The sequence below is a fragment of the Odontesthes bonariensis genome, chromosome 2 (assembly GCF_027942865.1).
Source record: "Odontesthes bonariensis isolate fOdoBon6 chromosome 2, fOdoBon6.hap1, whole genome shotgun sequence".
Classification (NCBI taxonomy): Eukaryota; Metazoa; Chordata; class Actinopteri; order Atheriniformes; family Atherinopsidae; genus Odontesthes; species Odontesthes bonariensis.
The window spans coordinates 10,932,350-10,951,355 of NC_134507.1; the positions used below are offsets into that span (position 1 = coordinate 10,932,350).

Sequence of the window (19,006 nt, forward strand, 5' to 3'; positions counted from 1 at the left end):
TAGATTTTAAGTGTATTTGACCTTCAAAGTTTACCAAAATATAAAAAATGTCATTCAAACTGCATTTGCCTTGTTTACTTTTTACTTATACTTTTCATTACATTACTTAAGTACATCTATTTTTACAGTAATTCTCATACTTAAGTACAAGACGTTTCGGATACTTTAAGACTTTAACTCAAGTAACATTTCAGTCAGTGATTTGGACTTTTCCCAAAGTCATATTTTGGAGGGGTACCTATACTTTTACTTGAGTGTGAGATTTCAGTACTTTATACAACACTGGTGATACATGTAACAACTCTACGTGATAGCAAAATCAAGAAGGAACACCAAAGCTCAACTCAAAGGCTTTTACTTTGAAATCTTGAGGGGAAGTTGCCTCTTTTAGTGGACAAGCTCCAACTATGGAACTTCCAGTAAGATTCGCCGATCGAGAGTAAATAATTCACGATGTACTGCTGCTTTGTGTTGAGCAGTTGGTTTAAACGATCGACAAGACACACTGTTTTATCAGATAAACTCCGGTAGACATGAAAGTCCTCAACAAAGACGAGCTTCAGGTCGCTGAAGGCGTTCTGCTGAAGCGCTTACCGAAGAGTTATAAGGTAGAGTGCTGCTGAATAGCAAAATTCACTGTCAGTCAGCAATTATTTTATTTATATAGTTTAGTTTGTACCGTTGATGCAGCTATGAGAGCCTTGTTTCGAACCTTTTTTATTTTGTTTTTTTTTAGGTCTACGGTTTCCTGTATGGTATTAATAGGAACAAACCAAATACCCTGGAGGTCGTCGTCGATAAGTGGCCTGATTTTGAAGTTATTATTTGCAGACCTGACCCCCAGGTGAGACCCCCCAGCCGTGAATTCCCAATTGGAAATCCCGTCACTCTTGTCAGTGGTGGTATATATGTATACCAGATTTTGCGTTGCCTTCGCAGAACAAGCGTGCCTCGGAGTTCATGAAAAAGGTGTCAATCTATAGCACTGACGAAGAAGTTTTAAGGAAAGTACTGAGACAAGAAAATGCAATGGACTGGAGCACTTATTTCCTAGTTGGAGGTGAGTTCACAGCGCTGATGTGAGAGCCAAATTTGTTCCAAATTTACGAATTCAATTTTTACAAACTATTATTTTGAAATTTGACATACTATTATTATTCAAGCGAAATACCTCAACCAGCTAATGAACTGAGCTGTAGCGGGACAATGATGATAAAAGAGTTGATGCATAACCTTGTCGGCAGGATACATTTAAAGCACTTCAGTGTCAACATTTTTGAAAATATATATAGATTTTAGGATCGTAGTTTGAAAAAAAAATTATGAATAATGATTTCTAATATTCATAAAATTGGACAGAAGTTATCTACATAGTTGCAAATACAACGCCACATTTACCACATTCAAGAAAAAACAATTAATACATTTTTCCATAAGCACTTCCACGTTTTCAGGTTTATTTTGCTGCTACTATGGTACTTTGTAACAGTATGGATACTGCTGTGTTTACATGGCCAAACATGTGACTCCACCACTGGCGCTTGTGTCACGTAGGATTTGACTTTTCCCATGCGCCCATGCTCAAAGAAGTGTCTTCAGAGAGACAAGTCAACCACAGAGGCTATACCTTGGTCCGTCTTCTGTATTTGCCAGACATCAGCTATCTGCACACGCCAGCTGTTGACAGGTACTGTCTGAAAATTTAAAATGTCTTAAAAATACAATCAACACTTTAAGCTGCATCAAACTCAACTTTTTCTTTTTCTCCCTCCCAGTGAGCTTGAATCGAGGATTTCGTCTCTTAACCTCTCCCACGTCGACTTAGTAAATAAAACCTGGAAGTTTGGAGGGAACGAGCAGGGTTACAGGAATATTAAAAACCTAATCAGCAACTTCCCATCCTGCTGCATTGTGGACGCCCAGGGTCAGCCTGTGGCCTGGATGCTGGTGTATGACTACTGTGCCATGGGCATATTGTACACTGAGCCAGAGCACAGACGAAAAGGCTACGCCAGCGTGCTGGTCAGCACCATGGCAAAGAAACTCCACGCTGAAGGCTACCCACTTTATTGCTTCATAGAGGAGGACAACATGGTGTCATACAAACTCTTTAAAAACATGGGCTTCACTGAGGATGCTTCTTACCGGGCAGCATGGTTTGAGTTCAACTTTTGATCCTGTAAACACACCGTAGAGTTTATTAGGTAAACATAATTTTTGATCCCATTTTCTTAAAAGGGTCTAAATGTGATTGAGATGAAAATTGAGCCCATTGGGTAGTTAATGTTATATCGCTGTGCATTTGTCCTAGTCCACACATTTTATAAGCTCCGCACGGCACTACATCAAACCTGCACCATGAATGCATTGACTGTATCAAAAAATAAAACGGTATCATAAGCAGTGTTGGTCATCTTACTTTAAAAAAGTAATTACAGTTACAAATGACCTCTCCCAAAAAGTAATTGAGTTAGTAACTCAGTTACCTCATTGTAAGAGTAATTAGCTCCCCAGCTAAGTAACGTTATTTTTCATGTTCTGTAAGGTATGGAGTATGTCCTGTATGTGCTGACAGGAGAGCAGGTGAACTTTCGCCTGCTCTCCTGTCTGTGTGAACTGAAAGGTTACTTATCTCGGTCACAGCAGGTGTGTACCGGGAATATATTTCACTGCGACTCTTTAACCGAGGACGGCATGTTATAGCGCGGCTGGATTTCATTTCCGTCACTTTTGAATATACGCAGCCTCACCGATAAATGAATGTTTATGTTTCTGATTGTAGGTTTACGGTTTCTTGGTTCTCAGAAACCGTGTAAGATCAGACCCAGTCAAGATTTTCGTGAACAAATGGCCAAAGTTCAGTGTAATTGTCTGCCAACCACAGCATGAGCAGGTACCACCTACATGTTTTGAGTAAAGACACTCGCACGTAAATAATTTATGTATTTGGGAACAAAGTTGGATGAATTTCTATTTATTTATATTTTTGTTCCTCCGGGTGAGTGATATCTTCAAAGACATACTGGTTTTTGCAAACAATTAAGCTATTCCTGAGGAAATCATAAGAAGCCCTGCTGTAATTGACTGGAACCGTTACATTTGGTAATAAGACATAATATAATCCAACCGCTCACTGGTCTCACACAACAGACAAGTTGTGTTTGGATAAAACTTCAGTTACTCCCGATTTGTGCAGCAACTTTGGAGTTAAAAAAAATTGGCATCGATTTGAATTTTACCATCCTTAATTGTGTTCAAAGTCCTCCCATTGCTGTCATCTAATTTAATGGTAGGAAAATATTACATGGCCGTGTGTCGTATCTACACACCACAAAAGGTGATGAGGACAAAGATCTGAACCATTGAGACTAAAGTATCAGAAAAATAGCAACAGGTGACAGCAACTTGTGATTTCTTTCCCCGTCAGTCTTCCGATAACATCAGTTTTCTCACACTTATGTCTGAAGGATCCACTTCTATCAGAGTAAAAGGACATTTTACTCGTTTTAACTGGGCATTTGATCTGTAATACAAAAACGTGAATGCAAGTGAAGTTTAACCCATTCTATCTTGTATTGCTTGCGCCTAAGGGACCGGTCTGCTCAACATGCAGATCGTCAGAGCAGTTGCATCAGAAAAGAATGTGCCCAGCCACAAACTGGCAGTGTGCCACACGATGATACTGAGGATGTATTCAGGCTTCCATCTACAGACTGGTAAAACCAACTACACAGTGCAACAATATATCAATCATAGGCTCTGGCAAGTCATAATAAATAATAACGTTAGGTTTCTTTAATAAAATAGGAACCTGTTCTAAAAAGCCATTGGCTCTCTCCTGCATCAGCTCGGGGATGCCGCTGAGCTTCCTTAGTCGCACCTTAGCTTGGTCAATCAGACATGGAAGTTCGGAAAGAACCAGGGGACTTTGGGCATGATCCACAACATGATTGCAACCTTCCCCTCCTGCTGCGTGCTTCGTGCCGATGGAAAGCCGGTGTCCTGGATCCTGACCTATGCATCTTGTGCAATGGGAATGTTGTACACTCTGCCGGAGCACAGAGGGAAAGGCTATGCCAAGGTCCTCATCAGCAGCATGTCCAGGCTCAGGCTACCCAGTGTTCTGTTTCATAGAGGAGGAGAACAGCGTCTCCTATCAGCTCTTTAAGAACATGGGCTTCACAGAGAAGCCTGTTTTAGATTGAATGACTTTTGAATCTTTTTATTATTATTTTTTAAATGGAGTGCAAAATGTTATATTCAAATGCTCTGCTGAGGTAAAATAGTTATTGTCGGAGAGTAAGAGTTCACTGTTGCTCAGGTGGCAAAGAAAATAACAATAGTAACATGAGCAGTAAATCCGTAATAAAAAAAATAAAAAACTTTGTGCCGTTCAGATCTCTCTAACCATCTCATCTTTTTTCCGATGAAGGACTTGATGCATGGCTGGATCTGAAATGAAGAAGCATAAAAAAATTAAATCTCATAATGTGAATATGAACGGATGGGTGACAGACAAAAAGCCTGAATGAATGAGAAACACAATCTGTGTGCTCTGTGGCACAGTCAAACAAGTTCAGCCGGGTCAGTTGATCTGCACAACGGCGGCATGGATGGTGAGCTTCCCTCATGACAACTGGCTGGTATTTCGTTAGGAAAAGTGACCACAGTGACACCTGCAGATCTAAGGGGAAAGACACTTGCAACCAGGGTCAAAGTCGCAGTCGACAGAGCACTTTAAAGCGTCTCTGTTTCAGCAGACTCGGAGTGCCCCGGAAGAATCTGTGTCAGCAACAACAGTCCATTACCATTTAAATAGAGAGGGATGTTGTAGAAGGGCTGCAGCGAACAGAAACCTGATTATAAAGACAAATACACATCCAAAAGTTCAGTGCTGCCAAAAACGCTAAACGAATAATGATCAGCGTTTTTAAGCAACGCATATTTTTCGGAGAGAGGCTGTGTTGTAGTTATGGTTGGAAGGATTCATCAACCTCGTAACCCAGATGGGAGACATTTCCCTTTCAACATGTTGATTTCTACCTAGGAAAAAAAAAATGCAAGGTTTTTCAAAAACTCAAAATTAACAGCCTTTATCCTAAAATGAAACTCCTCTCTCCTGATGAGAGTGGTCTCTCCTTCCCACTCCCTAAAGACAGGAGGGGCTACTGAATGGTTTACTGAGTGTAAAACTTGTGCAAATCATATGCTTCATAATCATCAGATGCTCCACCTCGACACATGTGGATGGACCCAATGTTTGACCAATGTCACTGCTGTCAAACACCATCATCAAAACACCGCATTAGATAATATCTTACAGAGGAATGCTGCTTCATCAATTTTGGCAGACTTCCACAGACTTAAAATCAATGCTTCTTTAAAGGTTGGTGAAAGCTGTTCAGGCCACGCTTACTTTTGGGGTTTTCTTTCATTTTTGACCAAACATATGGCTACAGAGGCTGAACATCCATACAAATCAAATGGAATTTTTTTGGGATGGTTTTAAGTTGCTGAACCATGTCATGTGTCTATGCATGAAATATCTCTTAACTTATCTAGACTGTTGCCTGTTTTTAAATTCATTTAAATGATTTAATTTGTTTCTCTTTATATTCTTTTATGTATTTTTAATGCTTCTTGGACTCCCTGCTGCAATGCTTTTATTTTATGTAAAGCACTTTGAACTGTTTGTACATGAAATGTGCTATACAAATAAATTTGATTTGATTACATTAAAAAACTTTTTTTTTCTTTTAAATCACTCAATGTTTTAGCTGAAATATCATTTGAATTTACCATCGCACAGCAAGTCAAAGTCGAGATCTTTAAACTGCTACTTCATGAAACGATCACAAGCTTTGAGTTTAAATTCCTCGATCTCCTGAGTGAGAACTCAGCTTTCACTTCACTAGTTCACCAACTCAAACACTATACTGTAGGTGACATGAAGGGTAATGTCATCGTAGAATGAGTGTATTCTTTCATTGTATAAAATATGGAATCTAATAAGAAGTATGCGATACTCTGGAGGGAAGGAAAAAAAGAGCTCCTCCCCACTGATTTACCTTTGTTCTGTGAAATCCTCAAGGCGCAGCAACCAAGTTTTCCAGTACTCCGACAGAAGCTCTGAGTTGAGCTGGTGAGCGTGGGCAGGTGAGCCATCCTTGTAGGCCACAACAATGAGTCCATTTTCAACCTGTGGTGAGAAGATACCAGCGGGGGCATATCAGTGTGTGACACAGTGTTACAGATGCACAGAAATCAGAGAGATTTGCCATTTTTAAGTAAGGGATTAGATTCCAGAGTAATATTTAATAAGATATGTGCTCATATCAAATAATTACCATATCAAAATGTAATTTATCTACTTGGATCACCTGGTATTTGTAGTTTTCATCATTGTTTAAGGCCCCAGCATAGGCTGCCACTTGAACAGGGTTGTCATAGGTGTTGCCCAAGAATGGTTTGGGTTTTTCAGAGGTCTTCCAATCAATAACACATAGTACGCCCCTGCAGACAGAAGTAGGCTGCGAGTGACATGAAGCCAGTAAGAATAGTAAAGTCTTTGTTTGCAGATAATGATTTAATACCTATAGCGAGCTACGCAGTCCACAATTCCCAAGTAGTTCAGCGGGCCATGTTGCACAGTGCTTTCAATGGCCCTCACTGCACGGACGTCCTCCAGTACTGAAGAGATGCTCTCCATGTACCCTTGTACTTCAGGTAGATACTCCGGTGTCTCTGAGGGATTATTGTTTGTCCATGTTGCACCTGACGTGAGAATGTCCTCCACAGCTGAATGGAAAAGCCTCCCTTGTCTAAACAGATCTGTTTGGGTACAACAATCAGTTTTTAGTTTATCTCTCCACTGGGAACCTCGTGCAGTCACAAAGGAGCACCACCCAAAGCATAATCTACAATCAGAAGTTACTCATTGAGATGCGTTGTTTCTTTAATGTTAAGTCTTACTTTGGCTGTATTCTTTGAAGCCCTCCTCTCCAAGTTCAGAGATCATCCCCCTCTTCCATCTCTCCAGGTAGAAGATCTGCTCTGGAGAAAGTGTCTGCTGAAGAACGCGCGTTACGCTCGGTACGAAAGATCTACCTTGTCCTCGATTTAACGAAATCCGGGCTGGGGTTCCTAATTCTGGCTCCTCTGTTTCTAGGGCACCTTCAGAGCTTAATAAAGGATGAAGGGTCTTGGGTACCCTCTTCTTCTGGGTTCGTGTGGGCATTTGAGCATTGACAACGGGTCCATAAATGTGCTCGTCTTCCGCTTGGAGGGTCTCGGGGGTTTGGGAGCTGACCCTGGAGGACATAACAGATTTAACAAGAGAAGAGTAGCGCTCACTGTCCACTGAACTGTAAGGGCTGTTTCTTTTGGGGGATGTCAGACAGTGGCAAGCAGAGAAGTGGCTCACTGTGAGGGAGGTGCTTTGTGGGGCAATGATGCCTCCAACGAACAAAAGACGGTTCAGAATGAACATTCTCGTCATTTTCACAAAACAGACTCAAATGACTAGCCTATTAGCTAACTAACAACATAGAGCTCTAGTAGTTTCGACTTTTGGTTGTTTTTTTTAAGTCCAAACAAAAGTTTCGCCTTCGTTTAACTCAGGTACTTGCCCCAACACGTTCCAGTGAAATTCGTCCAAACAAACACTAGTTTCTAAACGACTCGCTTTTTTGGTAGCACGAAACCCCCGCTGCTGGGAAGTGAAGTGTCGAAAAATGTGTCGTGGCTGCATTTGTAGCCGTAGAAACTACATTACCCATAAGGCGCAGTGTATCGTTTAAATAAACCCGTGTGGTTATTAACTCGGCAGAGATTTGTGTTTAATGTCTTAAAGACTACAGGACTTTTTGAAAGAATTTAGTTTATTTTTTATGTAGTGAATTGTTTATTTATTTGTCTATTTATTTATTTTTTATTTGATTTGATTTTGTCACTCCTCAGTCGACGCTCCACACCCGCAGTTACATAATTGTACCGTTGGTGGCGGTAATGCAACATTACGGATGCTAACCGCCAATAAATTACAACAAGAAGAAGAAGAATTAACTTGGCAGTATTATTGGGTGAGTACAGTGCTCACTGTAGTTCCTTTGGTTTTCTTTTTTCTCTCATTATACCGCACTTTCCCGTTACTTTGCAAAGTTACAACAGTGTTGTTAAGAAGTATGTTCTCTCAAAGAACAGGTACGGAGAAGTGATGTGATTGAGTAGGTCGAAAACCAATCGCAGCGTTTGTGAAGTTGATTGTAACCAATCATATCCACTCAAGCCGGAATGGGGGCTGATCTTTCGTCATCGGGATGTGGGCGGCGGAAAAACGATTTGACAGCTTGTTAGGCAGCTAACCAGCCACCGAAAAACGACTTCCTGCAAATAGTTTTGTTATTTAGGTTGGCCTTGTATTTGCTTTTTCATTGCTATCATGACATCGCTTGACGAAAACAATAAGGAAAAGGTAAGTTAAATGCCACTTGTCATGTAAACTCCACTGCAAAGTCAGTCCTTGCAGCATCAAATTAATAGCTAACATCAACGATTGGTCTCTGGCTAAGTTATTGAGTTGTTCTTGCTCTGCTAGCATCTGGCTAAAGCTCGTCAACGATAGTGAATATTATAGAGTTATTAAAAAGTGAAAAGCCAAAGAGCATTGCTGCACATAAAAAGTTTTGATAGCTTCTTTTACCTTATTAAGAGAACGTGCTTAAATGTGCAACTGTTAACGCTTTTTGCTCATTGCAGCCCAAACCACTAACCCCCACACACACACACACACACTTTACTCCAGTAAAGTACCGTGTTCAAAGCTGTTCACTACACCCTGTGCCAACGCATCCAACTTCTAGTGAACTAAGATTCCTCCCTTCCTGACTGACGTTGATAAGACTTTGTAGCTATTTTGTTGAATGTATTTTGTGGTGCTGCTCTCTGGAAAGACAGTTTTTGGTGTCGTCCCCATTTTCATCCATTCTCTCTCAGTGAGGGAAGACGACGAACCGTCATGGTCGCTTAAATTAGCACACAGTCAGCTGGAGCTCACTCAACTTGAGCATTTGCTTTAAAGCTGAATTTGAACTAGACGGTGACAACCCAGATAGCTTTCGACTATCGCAGGTGTAATGTGTGTTCCTGAAGGTAAAACACAGCACGTAATCTCACCAGTGTTTGCTCTCTATTTTACAACACACCAACAAAGCTGATGGCATACATTTTAAGCCAGAACAGGACTCAGCATGTCCCCCCCCAGGCTCTTTAGCCAACATTGACTCCTGCTTCTTCATGGAGGAAGCACTTGCACTCCTAAAGCTCTTGTGCTTGTTAAACATAGTGTTTTATTAATGGGCACTATGGATTTATATGTTTTCCAGTCAGATATGTTTCCCGCTTTCTCTTTAACTTTCTTGGTTGGAGTTTATCTGTAGAGATGGTCTCTACAGATAAACCTTTTGCTAATATTGTTACATCTGGGGAAATGGATACTGAGCAAAATACTTGGCATATGCGCATGTCACATACTACAGTTGGGGTGAATAAACAGAGTTGGTTTCCTGCACTGTATTGCTTTATTGATTATTTACTCAGGCCAGATGGTGACTCAGTAGCAGTTGAAACTAGGGCTGTTTTCTGTCTAGTACATTTTGGGAGCTGGTTTCTAACATATAAAGTCGGATCCATGTTTACTATAACTAGTGTCTTAGCGTATCCCAAATAAATGCCAGAAAGGTTATGTTATGACTCAACTGGTATTTATGATATTGCGACGGATAATGATAGGAACTTAAACCCGTTCAACTGTAATTGAAAGCAGCACTAAAAAGTCAAGTGGTCATATAAAACAAAAAAATATTTGAACCTTTTTGCCAAAAGGCATTTTTTGCGTGTTGGCAAGCCAGCTGAATCTCATTTCTTTTCTTTTTTCTTTTTTGTTAGTTGCGCTCTGTGTCTGTGGACTTAAACCATGACGCCTCTCTTCTCATTGACATCCCTGACGCACTCTGTGAAAGGGACAAAGTCAAGTTCACGGTCCATACAAAGGTAAAACCCTTTCTGTACCTCCAACACTGACATGTCCTTGGAAATGTTCTATGATTGTGTTTATTGATATGTTGACAACATTTTCTGCAAAGTACTATCAAATGAACTCTGTTTCTCAGACCACATTGAGCAATTTCCAGAAACCAGACTTCTCTGTACCAAGGCAGCATGAGGACTTCATCTGGCTGCATGACACTCTGGTTGAAACCGAGGACTATGCTGGCCTAATAGTGAGTTGGACCACTGATATACACAGGCTGAAGCTTTGATGTCACAACTTGTCTTTGGTGGCCGTGGACACCTTGAAGAGAAATCAAAATGCAGGATTTTTGTGAACGATAGAGCATCAGAGTGAATTTAATTGTGTTTTATACATTATGACCGTTTAACCTGCCGTGAATCATTAAGTTCATTCATTCTGTGCTATATGATGTGTAGATCCCTCCAGCTCCCCCCAAGCCTGACTTTGAGAGCCCAAGAGACAAGATGCACAAACTGGGAGAAGGCGAATCCACCATGACCAAAGAGGAGTACACTAAAATGAAGCAGGAGCTGGAGGCGTAAGTGTGACACTCAAACGAAACAGCAACGTTGCATTGCGCCATTTCATGACTCGTTGGACCCTTTACCTAAAAGTCTTAAGCCTTTTTGTTTTGTCTTTTTTTTTCAATTTTTCAGCGAATACCTGGCCGTGTTCAAGAAAACTGTCCAAGTGCACGAGATTTTCTTGCAGAGATTGTCCTCTCACCCCATTCTAAGCAAAGACAGAAACTTCCAGATTTTCTTAGAGTATGACCAGGATGTGAGTTCCACATAATGCTGACTTCCTTTCCTGGGTTGTCAGTTGGAAAGAGAGGAAGTGCTGTGATCAGCATTTATGCTTATCTGCGTAGGCTTTGTCAGTCAGTAGCTGTGGTGTTTTCTAACAGAACTTAGCTGCTTTATAGACTACTTTATTTTTTTATATCCTCCTATCAGCATATTTCTGATAATAGGATTCTGATAAATGAGCAAAGGCTACTGTAAAACATAGTCATGCTAAAACCATGTACTCTTTATATAATATATAAACAAAGTTCTTTTTTTAAAGATTTTTAGAATCAGCTCAAGTTTTCCGATTGATTTAATTCTAATCCCATTTAAATCCTGTAATTTTAGCTGAGTGTGAGGAGAAAGAATGCCAAGGAAATGTTTGGAGGATTCTTCAAAAACATGGTCAAGTCAGCTGACGAGGTTCTCATCTCAGGAGTGAAGGTGGGGCTTCAGCGCAGTCGCCTGACAGTACTTGTCTGACAATATTACAGATATAGTACTGCAGCTACTTCCTCAATAACCTTTTGTGTATTTTATTTAATTTTTTCATTTCCTGAATAGGAAGTTGATGACTTCTTTGAGCAGGAGAAGACATTCTTGCTCGACTACTACAGCAAGATAAAAGATTCCACCGCGAAAGCAGAGAAAATGACCCGTTCGCACAAAAGTATCGACGTTCTACATCACAATATGAATCTAGAGTTTTAATGGGACCAAACCATTGTTTGGACTCGAGTTCTGATAACTGCTCTGTTGTTGCAGATATCGCAGATGATTACATCCACCTCTCTGCCACCTTGAATACTCTCTCTGCTGAAGATGGAACTGCAAATAAGAAGTGAGTGATGAATTACACACTTTCATTCAAAGACTCTCTTGGGGTTGAGAATTATGGTTTCTTTACAAGCTAATTGCCTTAAGCCACATATTTACTAAAGTATAACGTCATAGTTTTCATGGTTATGGCTTTGACCCCCCCCCCAGGACCCTGGAGAAGGTGTCAGACTTGTTTGAGAAGCTGCGCGTAAGTATAACCTGAAATCAATCAGCAAACTGAGACCCTTATTAATGTTTTTGTCCTGTAATTTTTACAAAAGCATGTGGAAGCTACTATTTGATGTCTTTTTTTTTCTTTCTTTTTTTTTTTTGTCTCTCCGCAGAAAGTGGAAGGAAGAGTAGCTTCTGACCAGGAGCTGAAACTCACTGAGCTGCTAAGATACTACATGAGGGACATCCAGGCTGCTAAGGTGCAACATTTTTACTTTATCCTCTGCTGCCGTTTAAAGCTGTGTTAGCTTTGTGGCCCCTTTTAGCTCTTCAAACACTGTTGTACTTCAGCCTTTTTACGTAACCTCTTCCAAGCAGGACTAGCAAATACCGTCCATGTTTTCAACGGGCCAAGGCTCGATATTAATCCTCATTAGTAAACCTGAATGTAGGTTAGGGGCAGAGTGAAATGAAAAACGAAAAACTGCCTTGTACTGCGGAGATGAAAGAAAGAAAGGGGATATTTTTCTGTTCAATTTTGTACTTTTTTACTGCAGCTTTAACGTTTAACAGTCTGAATTTCAGCACCGATTTTTGAGATTCTGGACTGATGCACTTGTTAGGAAATTATTATTTTAACCGATAGCGATACCTATTCATATATTGGTCATAGCTTATCTGTTTGAAAAAGAACAAAAACATCCTCGTTAACTGGCCACTGTTCCTCCGTGGGAATTGACACATGCCAGTCGGAGGGGATCAGCCCCCCATTGGTGTGTGCTTGCCATGACACACACAGTCCGTTTCTCCTCTGTTGTCCGAAGGATCAAATTCCCCATGCCATGTCTGTACTTTTGCACACAACACATATGCACAACTAAGCACCAGTGCTTGAAAGGCATGAGTGAAAAGGCCTTTTGAATAAGCCTACATTCATTAATGAATTTAGCTTGTTAAGCCACCATCCCCTCAATGACTTTCCAGTGCTTACATGGCTGAACAGCATTAAATGTAAATAAATCTAGTCAGTTTCCGGTCAAAATCAATGCAAAGGCACACAAGGGCACATCCAGCAAATTGATTGTTGTTACTGTGTTGGCTGATTACAGTTAACAAGCTGAACATCGGTCAATACCTATGCTGGGCTGATGTATCTGTGCAACTCGATCATTTTTTCATGTTTTCCAAACACATTTGATTTAGAAGTGTTTGGGGATGGACATTTTCTTTATCTTGTGAAACTGTTTCAAACTTAGGACCTTCTGTACAGACGAGCCCGGGCGTTAGCTGACTATGAGAACTCTAACAAGGCTTTGGATAAGGCTCGGCTGAAAAGCAAGGACATTCCTCAGGCAGAGGAACACCAGCAGCACTGCCTGCAGAAATTTGACAAGCTCTCAGAATCTGGAAAGAAAGGTTTGTGCACACGTGTGTGTAACAGATGTACTCTTTTTCTGTGTGTGTGAGAGCGAGAGAGGGAGAGAAAGTGTGTGTGTAACAAAGTATTCGCTGAGCAAACCCCTTTTTCTCTCTCACCATGTTTTTTCTAATAGAACTCACCAGTTTCAAGGGCAGACGTGTCGTGGCCTTCAGGAAGAACCTCATAGAAATGGCTGAACTTGAAATAAAACATGCCAAGGTGAGCAGCCAACTCTGCACGATCGTGTGCTCCATTTTCACTTTGTAATATATATTACAAATGGGGATGCACTCTTTGTGTCTGGAGTCTTAAGTTTAGACAGTTGCCATAACAAAAAGGAAGCATTTGATATTTATCTTGCACCTCTAAACAAAATCAATCGCGTGCTTGTGAACAGTGCTGTTCATCTTTACATCTTTAACTTTATTGGGTGTTTTGACTCTGATTTGGCAAATTAATTGTACACAAAATATAGGTTTGTGTAGAGAGAATGCATATTAATAACTGCACAAAAGTGGACAAAAAGAATATTTACACTACTAGGGGAAGAAGCAAATAAATAGACTAATCAAAAAGCCTCAAGACTTAATATCTGCCATCAACTTGACTTGAGTGACTCATGATAGAAAGGAGGTTTAGCCTTTTTCCAGGGAATATTTTATTCAGCAGCAACTGTATCGAAGAAAATAATTCAACACTCACAATTCACACTCAAATCTTCAGCCACTAACATATCCACCCTTCTTTTCAATAACTTCCATGAAGATTGACGAGTGGATTCTATTAGTTTCTTAAACTGTTTATGATTAACTTTTGCTGATGTGGCAACCTCAGGCTCCCAAATGCTGTGCAGGGAGGGGTATTGTCTTCTCTTGCTGATGATCTCATATTTTAAGTTCTGCATTCGTAGTCACTTTAGGCCAAGCCCTTCATCACGACACTGCACATTTACCCATAAAGCGATTAAACAATAGGCATTCATATTGTTTGCATTTGGAAAAGATGTACACAGAAACAATGACAAGGTCAGAGGAAGACTCTCTTTCAGGGGAATTGTGCACTTACCTATCAGACTTACAACTCACAACAGTTTCTGTTATTCTAGAGCAGGGGTGTCAAACTCAATTGAACAAGGGACCAAAACTCAAAGCACACTTGAGGTCGCGGGCCGAACAGGATGAACGTTTATTGAACATAAATATGAATAAAACAGACAGAAATATTATTCCAGAATAAATAAACTTAAACTTTAAATAACTTAAAATATTTTGCTCACCATAAAGATATATCCTGTCAAAGCTATACAAGTTAGAAATATGAACATGCTGCAAAAGAAACCTGGAAAAAAATAAATAAAAATTGTGCTTTTAAGTAAACGTTTAAATAACAACAAATCAAAACATTCCGTTTTCTTTGCTGTTGTGCCTTTTTGCCAGAGCTGGATGTTTGGCATCTTTTTTTTTTTTTGGCAACAAGTTTGTTTATGTTTGCTGTGAGTTCCTGTGTTGCGGAGATTCTCAGAATGGACTGCAGGTGTTCATCAGTGAGACGACATCTGCGTGCGGTTTTGTTAATCACTGAGAACAGCTTCTCACACAGATATGTGCTACCAAACATCCACAAGGTTCGAGCCGCATGCAGACGGAGCTGGGGCATTGCTTCAGGAATGGAGCGAATAAACTGTGTGGGGCCCTGCCGTGTCGTACTCTGCTTTAAGTGTCCCATTACACTGCATTTCAATCGGCTCCATCTGAATCTGTACAGGTGCCGTTTCCACGTCGACGGTAAATGGGTTATGAAGCAGCTCGAAATTCTTTTTCTGTGCTTCAAAGTCACTAAAGCGCTGTGCAAACTCAGTTCTTAACACTCAGTTTATCAGCAAAGTGCGCATTTAGGATCACCGTTGCGCAGACTTGGTTCAACCTTACTTGGCAACAGGGAAAGTGAGGCAAGGCAACTGAAGCACTGCATTATGGGATCTGTAGTTTGTGTGTTATCAGCGCTTCATATCGCCGTAATAATAATAAAAATGGATCTAATATCAAATGATCTTGCGGGCCGAATATAATTGTAGGCTAGGCCGGATGTGGCCCGCGGGCGTTGAGTTGGACACATATGTTCTACAGTAACTCCAAGCCTCTTTTTTTTTCTCCACAGAACAATGTGACTTTATTGCAAGGATGCATTGAGATGCTCAAGAGCAACTGACCAGTTTTCAAGAATTCATGTCCCACCATCGCAAAGTGACCAGTCTCATAGCAAATGGAAACCTGGCTCCACAGGGGCCTCGTATGGACATGACCTCTGATCCCACCTGGGTCTGACGCAACTTTAAAACCCTCCATAAGACTAGGTATCTTGTAGATAAACGTTGTCGTGTCTACAGAGTCCCTGTCGCCTGATCTGCGCAAGTCCAATGTGAATGGCTCGAGAGAATGAGGCTTCCAACTTTGTGGTCTTCCATGTTTATGCAGCACTAATGGATGTGACATGTCTCGATTTCTCATTTTTGTGTTATGCACTTAGCGTACATCTTGCCACATTTGTACTTCCTTTCTTGTTCTACCCTCCTCCCACATTTACACTAGATGACTTTCAAAAGGTTTGGAGAATGTTTTTTTTTTTTTTTTTTTTTTTTTTTTTTTTTTTTTTTGGGGTGATAGTGAATGCAACCATTTCTATTTTTGTTTTTTATTTACTAATGGAACACTTTCAGAAAATGACTGGGGATCAAAGAAATCCCCGGCCACTGAGAGAAGCCAAACCAGCCTGACAGTAAGAAGACGATTGCACTTTGCCTCAGAAATTGGACAGTTGCAGAGAATTGAACATTGTTCCCCTTATTCTTGTAAATGGCCTCGTATTCAATGGAAGGTTGGCAAGGAGAGTAAATCTAACATACTTCATTTTTTTTGAGGGCATGTACAGCTCCACACTGCCACATGCGTGGTGCCATCAGCAGTTTATGCATCCCAACTAACTCTGCCTATTTATTTGCTTTTTCAGAGTGTGATTCGTGTTGTCTAATCATTTTTTTCACTTTCCCTTTGTGATCGATGGTGTTTCGTGCATCATACTGCACCCTCTGAACAGTTTTGTTTACTTTGAGCAAAAAAATATGCACTAAGACGATGATTAAAATACCCTCTACAATCACCACCAAGCTCAGCGGAGTGTTCTAATGCATAATAGTTTTATAAGAACTGAAATTTATTTCTTAAGACAAAAAAAAAGAAATTCCTTTTCATGATTGCTTTTCTTACAGAACATTAGCATTTTATAAATTTGTTATAATGGTATTAAATAAATTCTACTTTCTGAAGTTTCATCTTTGACTTTCTATGTTTGTTTCCCTCCTCATTTGTTTTCATGTCCCATGCAATTTGCAAGTGTTGGTCTTATAATTCACGTATTCGTCCACTAGGTGGCAGTATCCACTTACCCGCTGCATCCTGTCTCCGCTAAGTCTTACCATGTGGGTCCTTGAATTTAAACACAGCTGTGTGCGTGCTTATGTTAAATCCATTGACCACTGTGAATCCTGGAATGAGACAGTGTGGTGTATTAGGTAAGCTTTGAGGAAATGCCAAGAATCTCTTGGGAATTACTACCACCAAACTGCTCACAGTGCGTGCCCCACCTCATGAGCAACCAAGCAATTTGGGTCAAACATACAGTATAACTTGCAGCGAAAGAGTAAAGCCCAAGTGAAAACCAAACCCTTTTTGCACACCCCTTTATCTTTATAAAATTAGACGGGGGGGAGCATTGAAACAATTGTTATATGGAAATATTTAATATCTTATGATGCAATGTATTTATTATAGTACATTTATGGGAAAAGGTAAAAGCAGTGACCCCAGTTTAGCTGTCACAGTGACCTGTAGGGTTTGCCCTACTAACTTACTGGATTAAATCATTGACTGCAGCCAATGAGCTAATAACAAATTATCAGTGCAAACAGATTAGTTTGCCAGCTGTGGCCGGAGCAAACAGTCACCCACGGCATTAAAGAACCACCTCCCTGCTGGATACACAGAGTGCGGCCTGTCCTTGTGACATCCACAATATTAAAGAGCAGAAATGGACTGAGCTGTCTCTTTTAAATAGTCATAACAAATCCCTTAACTGAGATTACTTCACATCTCTACAGCTAGTGATCTGGAAATATCAGTATAAGACATAAAAGTATCGGTTGTAAATTCAGTTTTTTGTATTAGTGATTTTTTTTGTGTGTGTGTGTGTGTGTGTGTTCAAACTCGGAATTAAAACGAAAACCTAAGTGAGCTGCGACATCACCTGATGCAGCCTGTGAAATTGCATGAGTGCACACAGAAGCCTTTTAGAAGGACTTGCAAACCGGGTGCGCGAAAGCCTCCTCAAACAGAAACTGCGACCTGTGGAGGGACTTCATTAAAGAAGAAAACGTGCACCTGCACAGCTTGCCGATGTAACTGGATTATCTGTGCTTCCTTAGTGAAACGGAACAGGATGCTTCTTCCTGGTCCCTCTCAAGTAGTTTGTTTGTTTTGTTTTTTTCAATCTTTCTATGCTACCTTCCCACATTCTCAGTTCCATGGTATCAAGTTAGTGTACAAACAGATACTGAGGTCGTGTGCACAACTCTTACAAACTCACAGACTGAACAAAAGGAAATGAAATGGCATTTTCTTCCTTCATCCATGCAGTTTTGTTGTTAACGCAACACTAAAAGGTGCATGGGTTCAACTTGTGTCTTTTTGGCCAAAAACAGTTTTGAAGTTGGACTCTGCCCTACATGAGCAACAACTTGCTTTTATGTAGGTTTGCGATGTTTGCACAATGTCATTTGACACTCTAAACAAGTGGCATGCACAGACCAAGAGGACGAGCATCTTTACGCACAGCTGAATCACTTTAAATGTACAATCTACATTTCTTTTTTTTTTACTTTAAATACTCATGTTGAGTTTTATAACAGCAACCCTTCTCGAAAAAGTTTGGAGCAGTGGCATGTTTACAGCTGAATCAGTCTGAATCCGAGGTAGTTAAAGCAACTTAAACAGTCGACCGGGGAAACGTATTCTTCCTTATTATCTAAACCATATTTGGGCTCCCTATTGCAGCCCCTTCTCTCACTCACTTATTTGGCTGAAACGTAAAATACTTGCCAAATTCAGGTAGCAGCTTGTGAACTTAAATGTTCGTGATTGGAGTGTATTTTAAGTTTGTCCTGTAAAACACAACTTATCATTTCCAAATTTGGGATACTAGCTGAGTTGCATAAGCACAATTTAGTGGTGGGAAAAGTAATAGTCTTTTGAGAGGAATTGTTGTTGGGTTGGTTAAGTGTACCTAAGCCTCTACATACTCCAAGAATGATGTAAGTATTGAGTAAAGTATTCTAAGATGTGTATAGATAGACTGATATACATATATATATAGATTTTCAGGCAATCTATATATAGAGATATATCTCTCTCTATATATGTATATGATATACATTTTTACGTAAACTTTTATGATTATAATCTTGATTGTCACACTGCACAAACTCTAAGGAGAGCTGAGTAAACATGGCTTATATTGAACTTTGAAGCTGACAGAATGCAGAGTCAGAGTGAAAGAAGAGACTGAAAATGCTGCACATGGTCTACAGCAAATATGCAAAATAAGGGCCAGATAACTGGCTCGTCCTCGTGTACATCAGCTGAGGAACACCAGATGTAGGTTTCAGTGAACATCAGGGTGTTTTTG

The 19,006-nt window shown here is 40.3% G+C and overlaps 3 protein-coding genes and 1 pseudogene across 3 annotated transcripts; 3 read left to right on the forward strand and 1 right to left on the reverse strand.

Annotated features, from left to right (window-relative positions):
• Positions 1-375: 375 nt before the first annotated feature.
• On the forward strand, positions 376-2,397 carry LOC142390966 (glycine N-acyltransferase-like protein 3). Its single transcript, XM_075476872.1, has 5 exons — positions 376-608; positions 737-844; positions 940-1,060; positions 1,555-1,687; positions 1,776-2,397. Exons 1-5 carry the CDS (start codon positions 534-536, stop codon positions 2,173-2,175), a joined length of 837 nt encoding a protein of 278 aa, XP_075332987.1. The 5' UTR covers positions 376-533; the 3' UTR covers positions 2,176-2,397.
• On the reverse strand, positions 2,052-7,649 carry mgme1 (mitochondrial genome maintenance exonuclease 1). Its single transcript, XM_075476861.1, has 5 exons — positions 6,973-7,649; positions 6,594-6,831; positions 6,381-6,513; positions 6,069-6,199; positions 2,052-4,452 (listed from the first exon to the last, which is right to left on the reverse strand). The coding sequence occupies exons 1-5, from the start codon at positions 7,496-7,498 to the stop codon at positions 4,413-4,415; spliced, it is 1,068 nt and encodes a 355-aa protein (XP_075332976.1). The 5' UTR covers positions 7,499-7,649; the 3' UTR covers positions 2,052-4,412.
• On the forward strand, positions 2,548-4,205 carry LOC142398802 (glycine N-acyltransferase-like protein 3; annotated as a pseudogene).
• Positions 7,650-8,327: 678 nt separating the features above from the next.
• snx5 (sorting nexin 5) lies at positions 8,328-16,598 on the forward strand. Its single transcript, XM_075476885.1, has 13 exons — positions 8,328-8,473; positions 9,946-10,050; positions 10,170-10,280; positions 10,489-10,610; positions 10,729-10,852; positions 11,209-11,304; positions 11,425-11,530; positions 11,626-11,701; positions 11,848-11,887; positions 12,024-12,110; positions 13,107-13,266; positions 13,404-13,489; positions 15,428-16,598. Exons 1-13 carry the CDS (start codon positions 8,441-8,443, stop codon positions 15,476-15,478), a joined length of 1,197 nt encoding a protein of 398 aa, XP_075333000.1. The 5' UTR covers positions 8,328-8,440; the 3' UTR covers positions 15,479-16,598.
• The last annotated feature ends 2,408 nt before the right edge of the window (positions 16,599-19,006 follow it).

What these genes read in the sequence shown, in the direction of transcription:
- snx5 (XM_075476885.1), top strand. Translation starts at nt 8,441, where the DNA reads ATGACATCGCTTGACGAAAACAATAAGGAAAAG. An exon ending in AGTTCACGGTCCATACAAAG is followed by an intron (nt 10,051 to 10,169) that starts GTAAAACCCTTT and finishes TCTGTTTCTCAG; the next exon opens with ACCACATTGAGCAATTTCCA. An exon ending in AATGACCCGTTCGCACAAAA is followed by an intron (nt 11,531 to 11,625) that starts GTATCGACGTTC and finishes CTGTTGTTGCAG; the next exon opens with ATATCGCAGATGATTACATC.
- mgme1 (XM_075476861.1), bottom strand. Translation starts at nt 7,498, where the DNA reads ATGACGAGAATGTTCATTCTGAACCGTCTTTTGTTCGTTGGAGGCATC. An exon ending in GACTGCGTAGCTCGCTATAG is followed by an intron (nt 6,514 to 6,593) that starts GTATTAAATCAT and finishes TTCTGTCTGCAG; the next exon opens with GGGCGTACTATGTGTTATTG. An exon ending in ATGAAAACTACAAATACCAG is followed by an intron (nt 6,200 to 6,380) that starts GTGATCCAAGTA and finishes TTCTCACCACAG; the next exon opens with GTTGAAAATGGACTCATTGT.
- LOC142390966 (XM_075476872.1), top strand. Translation starts at nt 534, where the DNA reads ATGAAAGTCCTCAACAAAGACGAGCTTCAGGTCGCTGAAGGCGTTCTG. An exon ending in GCTTACCGAAGAGTTATAAG is followed by an intron (nt 609 to 736) that starts GTAGAGTGCTGC and finishes GTTTTTTTTTAG; the next exon opens with GTCTACGGTTTCCTGTATGG. An exon ending in TTTGCAGACCTGACCCCCAG is followed by an intron (nt 845 to 939) that starts GTGAGACCCCCC and finishes TTGCCTTCGCAG; the next exon opens with AACAAGCGTGCCTCGGAGTT.